This window comes from Nuphar pumila, chromosome 13 (genome assembly GCF_984573655.1).
Source record: "Nuphar pumila chromosome 13, dmNupPumi1.hap1.1, whole genome shotgun sequence".
Classification (NCBI taxonomy): domain Eukaryota; kingdom Viridiplantae; phylum Streptophyta; class Magnoliopsida; order Nymphaeales; family Nymphaeaceae; genus Nuphar; species Nuphar pumila.
In genome coordinates, this window is record NC_143261.1 from 75067235 (window position 1) to 75084209 (window position 16975).

Consider the following 16975-nt stretch of genomic DNA (forward strand, 5'->3'; position numbering starts at 1 on the left):
TTTGAGAAAAAGATGATTTTTAAGCATTATATTTTTTAAAATTGTACACCATTGATTTTTGAATCTTATAAAACCTAACTTGGTGCTGGAATTGGACGATCCAAAAGTCGATTCCTATAAAATTAAGCATGTAGATCACATCTGTATGGTCAGATTTTAGAAAAAATAGAAACAATCTTTCCAAAGCTTGATATATATATATATATATATATATATATATATATATATATATATATATATATATAGAGAGAGAGAGAGAGAGAGAGAGGTAGGTGAGAGGGATGCAAGCTTTTGGCAATCTCATACCAATACATTCACATTCGTGGCACATATTAGTATTACAGTTCTATTACAAACCATAGGCTCTGCCAGTGTTCTTACACATTAATGCCACACTGCTACTTTAGAGCCCTTGTCCCACTCCCCTCCCCTTTGGGGGATGAAGAACTCAACTATCAATTATTCAAGAGAGAGAGAGAGCATGGGATACCTTTGTATTCCAACGGGTACCCCCCTCTCCCTCAAAGGACCACCTACAACGACACATGCAATTACTAAAATACCCCGAGATTCTAAATCAAAGACAGGAATAGATTTCCCATCTGAAATTCCCAAACTAACCAAACGACCCCTTCAACTTTGTTGAGGGTCCAAACTTTAGGTAGGTGGGAGTATGACTCAAAGAAGAGAGGTGAACATAAAGCAGGTAAGCCAAGGTATTAGGGAAAGTTGGGGGTCAGAGGAAATTGAGGCGTGAGGTGTAGGTGGCCTTGGGAGACCAATTCCTGGGAATGACATCCCTAGCTGAGAGGGTCCTGTTGGTACTCAAAGTCTTGAGCTTCACTGAAAATGGACCCTGCAAAGGACCCCCAATAATGCACCAAATTGCTCCCCACAGGTGGTTCATCTGCAGCCACTCGCCCGAAGCAGCCTGTAATTAAAGGACAAAAGGGGGGATTAATGAAAATATCCTTTAAGACTCAAGGGTTCACTCAATTCAGTATCCAACTGCTTGTGCTGTAATTTTATGTACTTGCTACTAGATGAAGAACTCTCTTCACAGAAAAATCATGCACCCAACCCTAATTTTTTAAATTTCTTCAGGTTTTTTGGCCGATCAAGCACTGCAAGAATGATGTAATGGACCATGTCACTTGTGACATACATATAAGTTTTTTAAAATCTTTAAAATTCAAAAGCCGAGTACAAAAATTTCAAGACTTGAAAAAGCTTATTTTTACATCCAAAAATGATGATCTAAATCATGACACCTGTCAAATAAACTATGTTAATACATCTATAAAGTTTTACTGAGAAGATGCAACCTACATCCATGGTGTAGGTGTCTACATGCTCTTAGAGCAACTTATATATAGGGTGAATATCAGCTACTAATGATGGTACAAAACTAATGAGTTGAAATCACTTTTTTTTTTCAAAAAATTCTGATTTTTTTGTATATCAAATGTTACTTCTACATGGTTTTCTTTTGTAAAAAAATTATTTTGAATCATATGATCATGATAGGTAATTAGGTTTTTAAAGGGTTTCAAAAATCAATGGCCAACATTGTGTCAAAATTTCATAACTCAAAAGATCATATTTTTACTTCAGAAAAGCACAATTCAAGGCTTGATCCTTAACAAACCATGTTGAACATATTTATGTGGTTAGATTGAGTCTATACAACTTGCACCTGTAATTTCTAGCTCATTAGTTAGGTACCTTCATTAGTAGCTAATATATAAAGATAAATATTGGCTACTAATGAAGGTAAGAAACTAATAAGTAGAAATCACTCTTTCCTTCAAAAGTTTTTAATTTTTTCTAGATCAAATGTCACATATGTGATATAAACTTATTCTGAATCATGTGATTACAACGACTAATTAGGTTTTTAAAGGGGTCCAAAATCAACAGCTCACAATATGCCAAAATTTCATTGCTCAAAAGATCACATTTTTACATCAGAAAAGCATGATCGAACGCTTAATCCTTAGCAAACAAAATATGCTGAACACAACTTGCACCTATGATTTTTAGCTCCATTACCTTCATTAGTAGCAAAAAAAATCATATATATATATATATATATGAAAGCACTTAGGTGCATGATCACTTTTGAACATGACAAAAATGAACTCGTGCGGAGTGTACCATAGCACGCATGATGGATGCTCCAGGTGTGGTTCTGCCAAAGAAGACCTTTAGCGGTGATAAAAGTTGCCGCTAAAGGCCTTTACAAGACTTTTGTTGCGTATGAGACATTTAGTGGTGACTTTTGTTGCCGCTAAAGTTCTTGTCCAGCATCCATCACGCGTGCGATGGACGCTCCACGCGAGTTCGTTTTGGTCATGTTCAAAAGTGATTATATATATATATATATATAAACACTGCTATGTCAAACAAAACAAGTATACCATTTTGTTTATCCTATCTGAATTCAAAATAGCCTTATAAATCCACATATTTGCTTCTAACTGAACCTAAAGACTAGTTCTTTTAACGAGGAAAACCACCGAAGTTTTGTGCCTTTCAAAAAAAAAAACACTAAGTTTTGTGAACGTGCCAAACTTCGCCACTTACTCGGAGCTATTGTTCTCTTGGGATCATCACATGGGTCTTGATATGTGACTCAACGGGTCGGGTTTACCCAGACCAAACCCTATAACTACGTAATTGTTTTTAAATATGACACATTTAGAAATTTTTATTATTTTATTGATTAAAAATAATTTTTAGTATTGATCATATAAAGATAATATATATTACTAAAAACATTACAAAAATTACTAAAGAATGCCATGTTTTGTGCTTATACCTATAGGGGTGTCAATGGATCAGATTTGGTTCCGACCTAGATGGAACCAAATCCAGACCTGATTCGAGATGATGGTACCGGGTCCGGAATAGAACCCACCATAAGAGAAACCATACTTGGATTCTATAAGGATTACATGAACCAGACCTGGACCATACCCGATAAAATAATAATTTTTATCTTTTTACATTGAAAATTTGCAAATCTTAGATGGAACTCGGGTCAGGCCAGAGTCTAGTACAAAATTTCACAAACCATACATGGCTCCATATATTTAACGGACCCTTCAGGTCTGACCCGAATTCTAATCGGACCTTCTTATTTATCACCAAACCATGACCATATAGGGTTTGATATATACGGGTAGGGTACAAGTCAAAACCTAACCCATTGACACCGCTACCTATACCCAAGAGAAAAATGGCGTGGTCATGTGACATAGGTCTACGTTCAGAAATTATTGCTAGTTTCGCATTGTGGCTTTCCAGAAACTAGAATTGGGAAAGCAAGGATAGAATAAACCCAACAAAAAAGTACCGGTCTGATTTGCATGGATCCAAGGTCTCCATCTCCATCTTCGAACTCGACCAGAAGAGACAGCCAGTAATCCGTGGAACCCTCGTTCACATGGAAGGCTATGTTCTTGCCTGGGTACTTGCAAAGAGTCCTGCACACACATATTTCTTGTTAGAAACCTCAATAACACTATTTCTTGACAAAACTCATAGAATATCTTTCTTTTTTTAATAATCCAAGGGAAAACTACCCATCACCTACTGGTTGATAAAACCCTTAAGGTTTCCACTGGAGTACACCCAGCTTGGACCTTGTGGCAAAGGATGCCGCCATTAGGTTTCGAACTTGTGACGTCCCCTCAACTTAGTGACATTCACAAGTCTGCCCCTACATGATGAGCAAAGCCCTGGTGGGCAACTCATAGAATATCTTAAGTGTTACTTTCTTAAACAAATCAGAACGTATCATTAAGTCCAGAGTAGTGGGTAGGTGCCTGACCACGGACTCGTGCTGAGCGTCCATCACGTGCGCATGATGGACGTGCAGCGCTCGAGTGTTGTGTGTTCTTCCTCGAAGATGTGTTTACTACAGTGCATGTTCGGGGGTCCGAATGAGTGCTACATATATAAGCACATGGGGCTCGTATTCCCGTGTGTGTCGGCATCACTTAGCATCGGAGTTTGGTACGGTTGCAAAGACTTAAGTACCCTTTCTTGCTATTTTCGCCAAGAAATGACGGTTCAAGAAAATGACAAAAATATCTTCCATTCAAAAAAAGATAAATGACAATTCAAAAAAAAGTCAAAAATATCCTTCATCCAGAAAGTCAAGGATGATGTTAACTCTTCAAAGCCCAAACAGCGAAACAAACTTGAAACACTCTCTCTTTCTTTTCCATTTGAACTTTCTGTCGTTATCTTCTTCTTCTTCCTTCTCCGTGAACCACTGTAACCCCCCCCCCTCTCTCTCTCTCTCTCTCTAGAAGAAATTAAGGGAGGCAAAGAGCCGACGATCCGATGGTGATCGTTGTCCTCTTTATGCTAGCAGTGGTCGAAATGCTGCCTTCGTCCAGTGGGCAACCGACTGCGGCAGCCCCTCTGACGCCTTCGAGGGACACCTACAACGGAATTGTCCTCCAGTACACCTACAATGAAGTCTTTCAAAGTACAATCCATCTACCCCTACGTTGGCAATACTTTCGATGAGGGCTATGCCTTCCAGGCCACCCTGACGTTGCTCAACATGGGTGTTCGCACCCTCAAGTCTTGACGAGAATTCATCAGGTTTTGGCACCGCAAGGTCCTCATCTCGACCTCCGGCGTCGTGCTCTCCGACCGGACCCACCTCTCTGCCAACGTCGAGAATGACACATTCCTCTCTGACTTCCCCATTACGGACCTTAAGACTGCCATCGAGACAGTTGGTGACTACAACCTGATCATGGCGAAAATCGTGCTCAAGGAGGCGAAGTTTGGCATTGTGATTTACGAAAATCGCATAGCGAAAAAAAATGGCAAATCTCTAAATCGAGTAGCGATTTATGAAAATCGCGTAGCGAAAAAAAATAAATGGCAAATTGCTATGCGATTTTCGTAAATCGCTATATCGAGTAGCGATTTACAAAAATCGCATAGCGAAAAAAAATGACAAATCGCTAAATCGAGTAGCGATTTATGAAAACCGTGTAGCAAAAAAAATATAAAATCGTTAAATCGAATAGCGATTTATGAAAATCGCGTAGCAAAAAAAAATAATAAAAAATCACGGGAAAGGGTGTTTCAAAAAACGCAAGCAAGAAACAACCGAAGGAAACAATAAACAAGAACGATCAAACAAAACATTTTATTGCTCTTTTTCGACAATTACAAGAGAGAAAGAAAAGAAACAATTTATACAAGGCCCAAGAAAAAATCTTTCGAGGGGCGCTGCCCCCCTACGAACCCCCGTCAGGGGCGGCCCCCCGGAGCGAGACCCGCACCGGGGGGAGCCCTCGATCCCTTCTCCTGTAAGGGCAAAAACTCTGAATCAGGCTCCACAGCTCATCAAGTTAAACCATGCTACAGTCAGTGTGCAGGTCAGCCGGTGCTTGATGGAGCAGTGTAGGATCGTTTGCTGGATGTGCACAGAGGCAGAAAGAGAAGGGAGAGAGAGAGAGGGTTGATGTTCATGGCCTTCTTAAGGGGGATTCCTTTCTCGGATAATCTTGTAGTGCAGGGACTGGGTCTTAAATAACCATCTTTGGGGTACTTAAGTCTTTGCAACCACTCTTTTTCTAGAATCGTCATTTTATGGCACCAATGACGGGAAGGGTACTTAAGTCTTTGCAACCGCACTGGACTCCAATGCTAATGGAAGATACTGACAAACATGGGGATACGAGCCCCACGAGCTTATATATGTGATGTTCATTGGAACCCCGAACACGCATTGTGGCTAACGGTCGTCTTCAGGAAAAGGGCATATAACTTGCTTCGCTCATCCAACATACAAAATGGCCTTTAACGACACTTTTGAAGCACCGCTAAAGGTCTGGGTGAAAAAGTTGGCCTTTAGCTAAAGATCTTGGTGGAAAAATGACCTTTGACAGTGCTTCAAAACCGCCATGCAAAAGCACGCTGAGCATCCATCACACGTGGGCGATGGACACTCAGTGGCCGTCCGTTTTGGTCAGGCTCAAAAGTGGTCTGGCACTAATACATTAGCAAACAAATCAATCGAACCGAACATGGCATGTTTGAGCTTAGCTCGTTTACCAGTGAACTGAGCTCGTGACTCGGCTCATACTCGTGTTTAGCCGAGCCGATTGCAAGGTTGGCTTGTCCTTGAATGATATGAGCTAAACTAAAGCTGACTCGTATAAAAACTTCCATGTCATTTATACATGAAATATATACATATTTTTCATGTATTACACTTAGACGTATACATTTTATATATTATATGTATATGAACCGTTCACAGATGAGTTTATGGCAAGTCAAATCGAGCCGAGTCACAAGCTGCTCGTTCGTATACCAGCCTTTGCTATGCGGGGTCACTCATGAAAGGCCAATTGAAGAAAAAAAATCGAATCCAAAATACGTGTATCTATACCAAGAGACATGCGTTGTCATTATTTTTCTTCGGAAGCAGATCAGGTAATGCTGAACATGAGCGTTTTTGCTCATGCCGACATCGTGGCCGTCTGTTTACATTTTGGATGAATGCCACGTGGTTTTGTTGACTTTTGAGCTTTTTAAAATGCAAATCGGATGGCCACGATGTGGGCATGAGCAAAAACGCTCATATTCAGCATGACCTGATCTGCTTCCTTTTCCCATCTTCATGAAAAAAAAAAACAAGCAGGGAGGAGGTCAAACTCCTTAAAAAAATACTGCAAGACAATTAAAATATACCAAGTGTATGGTTTATTTATCCTTCCAATAAGGGTCCAAGCTAATGGCCCCTAAGCGTCTAGGAACAGCATTGCCTATTGTGATCCTTAAGTGAGCTCCTAGGGTCCACGGTAGGGATGCAAACTGTGGACGGTCGGAACAGCTAAATACACGAGGGAGTCCAATCCGATCCGTTTCAAAACAGCCAAAAATTTGCAAAACCTCCATCCTGGATCAGACCCATTTGCATCCCCTAGTTCACAGCCATGAAGTACCAAAATAGGAAACTTCATCAACCAATCCGTACAGAAAAATGTGCCCAACGTGGACCATATGTCAATGGAACTAATGGATCCTGGATCTAAAATGAAGCACATGCAGGATGCATCAGCAAATTATTTTCCTAATTTGACAACATGCTAAGATTCTGTCAATCAAAACCAACCAAAAAACTAAAAAATATGATCTATGATCCAAGTCCAAACATTGATCCAACATAGAAATATGATTTAAATCAAATACCAACTAAAATGTCCGATTTGATGAATCCAACTCCCATCCGTTTACACAATTCAGATCTTACTTTAAGATTCATTCCCCAGGAGGTGTCAGATGCAGTAAAATTGCATGTCTTTTAGCTATTGATCCTTTTAGCCCTAATCACAAAGGGATTAAGCACTATATACCAATAAGATCAAGGAAGGAACGTAGGGTTGCAAAGGGTTCGGATTCACGATGGGTTTTTTGCAAATTTTGGCTGTCCTGAATCCGATCCGACTCCCTAATGTATTTTTTGATCTGAAATCCGAACCGTTTGCATCTTCATGAATTGAATAGCATCTCTTAACATCCCCGTTTATCCACCTCATCCCCAGCCCAAATGGGATCTTGTAGGGTCCGGAAACAAGCCTAATTGCATGTGGAGTGAGCAATAGGTACTCGGATCCAAATCAAGGTAAATCACATGGCACAAAATTTGTGCATTAGGCCTTGGGCCCCAAAGATGAAGGGTGATCAAGTGTTTAATCCACAAATATTTGTGCAATCGTATTGCACCTAATCTTTTCACCTCGACTCCACTCGACTCATATAAGCTCGTTATATAGTAAAAAATATATTTTAAATATAGTGTTATATACTTTTATAATTCTATTTTTTCAGCAAAAAAATAACATATCTTTCCTATAAACAAGCCAGCTCAAACTGGGCTCGCTTAACTCGAGCTGATCATCAGCTTGACTCTGTTCAAGAATGGGCTAAGCTTGAACACTTGAAGCTCGTACCAGTCCAAGCCCGACTTAAAGTCTGAAAGAGACCAAAGTACCCTCGCAGTTTGTACAATTTACTGTCGGTGAGGGGCAGTTTTGTCCTCTAAAATGTCAAGCGTGGTCAATGTCAAAAGCCACCACCCATTTCCCCACACCAGCCGAACCCTAACAGCGAATTTCGAAATGACTAAAATACCCCAACCCCCCCCCCCCCCCACTGCTTTTAAAAAAAGCATAACCGCCTATCACCGTCCAATCTCAAAGATTGGACGTTCCACAGCGTCCTTCTCATTTAGTACCACCCCTAGAGAAAGTAAATGACGAAAACACCCCTAGAGAAAGCGAGGAGAGGCCTACCGTCGGTAGATGACCTGGAGCTCGCCACGGTCTCGGAGCTGGGACCCGAACCCGGAGACGGCCATGCGGCCGAAAGCGGCACCGCTGAGGTCGAAGTGGGTGCGTCCGTTGGCGCAGTAACCCCCGGGGCACTCGTCCGTCACGATGATGGTCACCGCCCGCCTCGAGCAGATCTCCTCGTCGTTGCACTTCACCTTGTAGCAGGCGCCGCACCCTTCCCCGCCCCTGAACAGCACCGGGCTCACCGCACCCACCCTCGCCCTCAGCGGCCGGACGTCCACCAGCGACCCGTACCCGCACGCCCCACCTGCATTTCTCATTCATTAAACCACCACCCTACTAGCAAACGTTCGCCGGAAGAACGGATCAAAGGGGATAAAAAAGAGACAGAGAAACGTACCGTCGCTACCGTCTCCGTCGGGGTTGCCGTACCAGGTGGCAGTGGCGGGGTGCCATTGGTAGTCTACATGTGGAGGAGCGAGCGAATCGGCGGAGAGCAGCCAGCAGAGGAGGAGCAAACCAGCAGCGTATCGGCCGCGAACAGGCATTTTTCCGGCGAGAGAGAGAAGGAGAGAGAAAGAGAGCTACTGAACGTCCTTCCGGCGCGCAATGAAGGAAAGTGAGGGAAGAAAAACGAAGAATAAGGAGGAGGAGAAGAAGGGTAGAGGTTTTCCTCCGCAATTATTTTCCCTCATCCCCGATTCTACATTAAATGAAAGGAAGGCAACGAGGGAGGGAGAGAGAGTGCGAGAGAAATGGCCGTTACTTTTTGGCTTTGTCAGTATACCATAAATGCCCATAAGATTGTCGCCATTTTACAAAGACGTCGGGCAGAGAGGTGAGTTCCTGTTGGTCTCCTTGTCCTTACCGTTAGTGTGAACACATATTGGTTCTGTTCTTTTTTGTCAAGTCCATTTATCCGAATGTTTGATGGAGAACGAACGAAAGAAGAAGAAATCCTAATAAAATTAAACAAAACCCCTTAATCTAAGAAAATCCTCGTGTAAAAACCTAAAAATGCCTTAAAAATATTTGATTCAAACCTAAATAATAAAAAAAAACAAAGAAGTAAAAAAAGGAAGAATCTCATCGTTGGCTTCATCATCGATGGCCTTGCATTGCCTCAATCGATGGCCTCGCATCGCCTCAGTGCTGCCTCATCCTCGGCATCGGTGACCCCCTGACCGCAAAGGAGAGAGAGCGAAGCAGGTTATATGTTCCTCCTCGAAAACACATTGTTTGCTAGAGTGCATGTTTGGGGGTCCAAATGAGCGCCACTTATATAAGCTCATAGAGCTCGTATCCCTGTATGTGTCGACATCACTTAGCATCGGAGTTTGGTGCGATTGCAAAGACTTAAGTACCTTTTCTCGTCATAAAACAACGGTTCGAGAAAAGGACAAAAATGTCCTCCATCTAGAAAAGTGAAACGATAGTTCAAGAACCACTATCTAGAAAAGTGAACGCCGGTTCAAGAATGATGTTAACTCTTTAAAGTCCAAACATTCTGTCTTCGCCCTAATTAGTAAACTTTTGCACCATCTGCTGTAACATGAGCTCCATTTGACGTCGTCTACTCCCACCAGACCCTCCTTTGAAGTCGCCTGCTTCCACCGGAGCACCCTTTGTCGTTGTCTGCTGTCGTCGGAGCACCTTTTATCATCATCTACGTAGTGGCAGCATCTACCTTCTGGGTGTTTCTCCTCCACTGTCAGATTACCAAAACTCGTATCATTTCGGTGAGTTTCGTGTAAGGTTTTGTTATGCAAACAAATCGATTTGTAAATCTGAATGCTAAATCTTACAACTGGTTTTACTATTCATGTTAAATAACACATGTTTTCATACTGAAACAAATCAATTTGTACCTATCCACCTTTTGGGCATCAAAAAACAGTTAGCACGATTTATTCTTATAAAGCAACAACGATTTATACGTTTGAAGCGGTAACGATTTAATGAAATTACCATGATTTATACTTAAGTTTGATAAATCATACAACAATGTTTACGCATGAAGCCCAAACGTTACAACGATATGTACTTACTTATGAAGGTTGTGATTGCTACAACGATTTGTAAGTTTGAAGCAACAACGATCTATACATTTAAAGCAGTAGTGATGTGTATTTATGAAGTTACCTTGATTTGTACTTAAGCTTGCTAAATCTTACAATAATGTTTACTTATGAAGCTAAATATTGTGATAATTTGTAATGTTGGTGATTGTTTAATGAATAGGATAATTTGTAATATTATATACTTGGGGAGGCGGTTGTAACATATAATGATGCGGTTAAATTTATATGTTATGCAGGTTAGCAATATCTAAAGCTCGTCAAACAAGAAATCCCTTGTCGTTCGATTTCATGAGACTTAATGAAATGATCTGCCATTCTCATCTATATGAGCGTTATGAAGGGTACCAAACTATAATGAAGATTGAGAATGATAAAAAAAAGGATAAAGTATTGGAATTGTATTATGTGGAGCAATATCCATCAGATATTGAGGCTAAAGATCAAAGAAAATATGAGGAAGAACTAAAGATGAAGAAGAAGAAGAAGAAGAAGGATGACGAAGAGAAGGAAAAGCAAAGGAAGAAGGAGGAGAATAAAAAGCAAAGGCAAATGAAGAATGAGGAGGAGAGGGAAAGGCAAAGGAAGGAGGAGGAGGAGAGGGAAAGGCAAAGAAAGAAGGAGGAGAGGGAAAGGCAAATAAATGAGGAGGAGGAGAGGAAAAAGCAAAGAAAGAATAAGGAGGAGGAGGAGGAGAAGGAAAGGCAAAGGAAGGAGAAGGAGGACGAGGAAGAGGAAGAGAAGGAAAGACAAAGGAAGGAAAAGGAGGACGAGAAAGAGAAGGAAAGGCAAAAGAAGGAGAAGGACGGGGAAGATAAGGAAAGAGAAAGGAAGAAGGGGGAGGAAGATAAAGGAAAAAGCAGGAGGAGGAAGAGAATGAAAGGGAAAGGAAGAAGCATGAGGAAGAGAAGGAAATGGAAATGAAGGAAGAAATTGAAAAGCATAGTAGGGAGTCGAAGGAGCGAAGGAAGGAAGAAGAAAGGCATAGGATGAAGGAAGGGGATGAAGAGGAGAAAAGTGTGACCAAAGTACGTAAATTGATCTTGTCTGTCATGATTTATTGTGATACTTATTACTATTTATAGCTATTAATGTGATAGTGATTACTGTAAACGATTTACTATGATAGTGATTACTGTGAATGATTTATTGTTATAGGTATGATTATGTATAACGATTACTGTGAGCGATTTCTTGTTATAGGTATGATTATGTATAACGATTATTGTGAATGATTTACTGTGATAGCGATTACTGTGAACGATTTACTGTTATAGGTATGATTATTTATAGTGATTACTGTGATAGCGATTACTATGTATAGCGAATATGCAATGATTATTATTTATAGTGATTACTATGTACAACGACGTGTAGAAGTACAAATGAGACTATTTTTGATTTGATAAGAATAATATGATATTTTGTGTTATATGAAGGTCACAAGAAAAGTAGAGAACCAGGTGAAAAGCTCAGAGGGCATTGTCAATGGTTTGTAGTTCTGTCGTGGTATGGACAAATGAGCGAATATCAGAAGAATCGATTGCGAAATCTGCACTTCGACGGCCTTCTGGACCAGCATTCTTTTGAAACATGCTAGAACACCATGACCCACATGGTGAATAAGTAGAATAATAAGATGAATACATTCTAGTTTGATTCTTTTAAGATCACCATGACCCTAGAAGATATGGTGTGGATTACAAGCTTTAAGTGTCATGGAAGTGTTGTCCTATTACGGGATTCAAACTATACCGCAAGGGACAAGTGAATGGCCCTTCTAGAAATGTCGATAGAGGAATGGAGGCAATGTATTTCTGGTAGAAGCAATTTCACATCAATGAAAGTTTATTCTTTCCATAATAAATGGGAAGGTCGGTCCGCTACATGTGCATCTGAAAGAGCTAACCAAGAGTTGCGCGGCTTTTTTCTTTATTTTTTTGGTCTTACTTTATTTTTTGATTTGTCTGGTTCGCGGATAAGTTACTTATGGCTGCAATTCTTGGAAGACTTAGATATAGTTGACAACTATGCATGGGGTGTTGCTATGCTCGTACACTTGTACAATCAACTTTACCGTGCAAGTAATGGTACAAAAACCATCGCAGGGTTTTGGCCATTTGTCCAGGTAATTGTTTATTATATATTTTGTAGTTGTAGACTAAGATAGTTAAAGGTTATAGTCTTACTAATATATATGATTTTGTAGGCCTAGTTGTGGGAGCATATTGTCACCTTGCGTCCTCAGTGTGGCCCTGCGATTTATGGTTTTCCAAAGATCGGCTGGTGGGCTAGAATAAATGTAAAGCAAGATAATGCTAAGTTCATTTTAGATGGTCTGCAATTAAATGAGGTAAATGGTTTAAAATCATTTACAATCGTTTCAACATTTATCATTCATTAGTATAAATCATTGAAATGTTTAGCATTCTTAAGTAATCATCGTTGCAGGATTTTCACTTCGTTAGTACAAATCGTTCTAATGTTTAACATTCTTAAGTGATGATCGTTGCAAGATTTTGTATTCCTTATTACAAATCGTTATCGTTTTAGCATTTAACTTTCATTAGTGTAAATCATTATAATCGTTAGCTTTTTTAAGTAATGATCATTGCATGATTATTTCTTCGTTAGTACAAAGTGTTATCATTTTAGCATTTAGCATTCATTATTGTCAATCGTTGTAATATGTAGCATTCATTAGTGTAAATCATTTTAATACAAAGTACTCATTAGTATCAATCGTTATAATATATTTAGCACTCGTTATTATAAAACATTTTAATATTTAGCATTCATTAGCATGAATAATTTTGTCTATACCTAAATTATAATCTCCAATGTACAGGTTGTGTGGATACCGTATGGAGATGGAGAGGACGATGACCAAGAGATTGTTGATGAGGCTACAAGACTATCTGACTATGATATTTGGTTGTTTAGCAATTATAAAGCTGAGTTGCAACATGATAGTCAAGTTCTCTTATAAGCTGGCTTGGGACAGTCTACCCCAAATCAACCTGTGGAAGTGAGAAGGAAGATGAAAAGTAGTGGGGCCAGGAACATGAATTGGCGCAATCGCTTCAGGGAATAATTGGATAGCTGGAACAAATGAGGTGTTCGTGCCATAGCGTATGATTATAAAGAACGATGCGTCGAAATTTGAAGATTGAGAATAAGGAACATGGAAATGTTGGGAACCCATGTGTCCCTCTTGTCTCCCATCATGTCGTCTCCCAGCATAGAAAATATGTCTATTGTATCCCTTCGGCTATAACAATGATTCCCTCAATTGCAGTACACGATGAGGAGTGAACACAACTCACAAAAAAGAAGGTAGTCTCCGCCACAAGGTTTGAGATGCTGGAGAGGAAGAATAATGAGTTACGGAATCTGGTGAAGAATTTAAGGAGACAAATGCGATGACTGGTAGAGTTGATTACCAGTGGTTTTAATAAGATCACGGAAACCAAGACCCCACCGAGGAAAGAGAGTCCACCAAGAAAAAGAAAGAGACGATTTGTATGTCAAAGTCCATCTAAGTCGTTAAGTGCCACTGAATAAACATTTTATAATTTTTTTATCTCGATATTTATTTGTTGTAATTTTATAATTCTTTTTTGTAAAGTGACATTCTATAAATGTATGATTCTTTCTTTAATAAGCGTAATACACAAGTGCCACTGAACAAATTATTATAATGATCGACCTTCATAAAAAAAATTTGAAGAAGTGTTTTAGCGTTGTGTACTGCGCAAATTATGAATTGCTTTTACGAGTTTTCTTCATATCTCAATTTATTCAAACATTGATAAAATGATGAAACAATTTATACATATGAAGACTACGTACTATCACGATTTGCTATATCACTATCTGTACAGCCATGCCACCAAAACCCATCAAATAATCAAACCAAATCCATTTGAATATCCTATTGTGATTTGCCTTTATGAGCTTTGTCTAAGCGAATGATACGTTTCATTGCGATTTACACAATGACATTCATATATGGCGAAAAAGAAAACTAAACAAATCGACACGATGTTTAGACTTAGTAAAGAACAAATCGAGTTAACTTTAAATATACAAATCTACTTAGAAACATAATTCTTTAAGTATTAAATTATAATAATATTTTTCCTCTAACGATTTGCTTTTACGAGCTATGTCTATGTGAACGATATGTCCATCGTGATTTATACAATGACTGATTCATAAAAGGCAGAAAAGAAAAATAATAAATAAATCGACTCGATGTTTAGACTTAGTAAACTATAAATCCTAAAATAGTAGCAAATTGATTTCACTGTAACGATACTTGCTATAGCAATTTGCTTGATACCGATTGTTCTCGCAAATTAATTTTATGAGCTTTGTATATGTGAACAACATGTCCTACCACGACTTACGCAATGACTGATTCATAAAAAGGGGAAAGAAAAAACAATAAAAAAATCAACGCGATGTTTAGACTCAGTAAACTATAAATCGAGTTAACTTCAACGATACATTACAACCACATTCATTTACAAAATATATGAGTATTTAGTTACAATACATGACCATCATCATCAAAGAAAATAGATATCATCATCAACAACAACATCAACCCCACGTTCAAATAGTTATGTGCTTCGAGTGCAATCCAGGTGCGCATGAAATTCAACTTACTTTCAGGCAGAACTAAAGTATATCGAAGGTATGAATTGCAATAGGCAGAGAAGATACAACCCATACAACTAGCACCTTCAGTTTACTGAGTGGCCTTCGGTAGTCACTAGGAATGATAGAAGGCAAATCTATCTACCAATGGAGGTCCTTATCTCTTTGCATGTGTTTTTTGCTGCACATGGTGATAATTTCAGTTGTTAGCGTCATTTCCTGTGTGAACCTCTTGATTATGCATAGACTTGTTCTCATGTGTTCCTCCTGCTGCAAAAAGATTCTATATGCAGCTGAGGATACATCGACTTCAAGAAAATGAGCTCATTAGTAATGGCAGTCCACTGCACCATTTTATCATGAAGTATATTGAACAGTAGGCAGATATTTTTCCAACTGCGAAGTATGGTTTGCGAATAATGGAGGGACCAGCAGTAGGAATAGATCAAATAGATGGACATCAACATCACCTCATGTCTATCATGCAGAATATTTGTGTTTGCTTCGGTATGGCGGCAACGATTGAAGATGATTATGGTTGTTATATTCTGCGTAAGCTTCGATATACTTCACGACAAATACATCACAATCGTATGTGTCATGAATATATCGATGTATACATAGAAGATAACCACCATAATCATCATCGAAGATTATACAAATCTTTTCTCACAGCATGAAACAATTACGTTATTAGCATCAAACCACATCTATTAAGCACAGGTAGAAGGAACACAGAAGACCAAAGAAGAAAAAAAATACAAGGAAGAAGGAGAAGAAGAAGAAGATGAAGGCGGAGGAGAAAAAAGAAGAAGAAGAAGAAGTTGTGATGCCACAAAAAAGAGGAAGAGAGGTTAAATAGATTAAGGTTTTAGACCTGGACAACGGGTCGGGTTGGGTCAGGTTTTACATAGAATAGGGTTTTTATCCACGTGTACACAAATCAACACACCATTTAGACTTAGTAAAGTACAAATTGATTTACAACTTGATATAAATATTTAAGTAAAAGATGCAAATCGCTATCACTATTTTATAGAAGGCGTTCTATCATGATCTGTACAACAACAGACATAAAGCAGAATTGACTTGTCCTATCGAGATTTGCGTTTATGAGCTTTGTCTATATGAATAATGTCCTATCGCGATTTACACAATGCTATATTAGTAAGAACCCATTATTATTAATCATCATCTCATGTTTAGCACTCATAAACAAAAATCATGATTTACACAATAATACTATATTAGTAAGAATCAGGATTAGGGTTTGTTGTTCTATCATGATTTGCTTTTACGAGCATTTTCTACATAAACGATATGTCGTATCGCGATTTACACAATGACTGATTCATAAAAGGCGAAAAGAAAAAACAATAAACAAATTGACACGATGTTTAGACTTAGTAAACTATAAATCGAGGTGACTTCATAAATACAAATCGATGTAACTTCATAAATACAAATCAACAACGTTCACAAAGTCAAACAAAGACATCATTATCGCGGTAACTTCATAACTACAAATCGATGTGATTTACAACCACATTCATAACTACATATCATTGTCTCTGTTACGAGCTTTATCAATGTGAACGATATGTCAAAAAAATCATGAGACAAATCGAAATGATGTGTAGACACAGTAAACTATAAATCGAGACCTAGTTGTAAATCGATTTCACTATAATGATATGTGCTAACGCGATTTGCTTGATACGTCCTATCGCGTTGACTAGTTCTGTAATAGGCAGATAAAACAATATTTTTTAATTTAATTAATGTGCAATGCAATTTATTTGTGCGTGGTTTTTAAAAATGGGTGGTATGTGAAATGGTGTTTCCTTTATATATGAATGACACATTACACAAGTTCATGAGGGTGTCGCTTCGCTT

The 16975-nt window shown here is 38.9% G+C and overlaps 1 protein-coding gene across 1 annotated transcript; it reads right to left on the minus strand.

Annotated features, from left to right (window-relative positions):
• Positions 1–289: 289 nt before the first annotated feature.
• Positions 290–9405, minus strand: LOC149818736 (expansin-B16-like). The gene is made up of 4 exons (XM_089984357.1): positions 8737–9405; positions 8337–8643; positions 3359–3488; positions 290–931 (listed from the first exon to the last, which is right to left on the minus strand). The coding sequence occupies exons 1-4, from the start codon at positions 8882–8884 to the stop codon at positions 737–739; spliced, it is 780 nt and encodes a 259-aa protein (XP_089840483.1). The 5' UTR covers positions 8885–9405; the 3' UTR covers positions 290–736.
• Positions 9406–16975: the final 7570 nt, after the last annotated feature.

What these genes read in the sequence shown, in the direction of transcription:
- LOC149818736 (XM_089984357.1), bottom strand. Translation starts at nt 8,884, where the DNA reads ATGCCTGTTCGCGGCCGATACGCTGCTGGTTTGCTCCTCCTCTGCTGG. An exon ending in CGACGGAGACGGTAGCGACG is followed by an intron (nt 8,644 to 8,736) that starts GTACGTTTCTCT and finishes TGAGAAATGCAG; the next exon opens with GTGGGGCGTGCGGGTACGGG. An exon ending in CTCCAGGTCATCTACCGACG is followed by an intron (nt 3,489 to 8,336) that starts GTAGGCCTCTCC and finishes ATGTGTGTGCAG; the next exon opens with GACTCTTTGCAAGTACCCAG.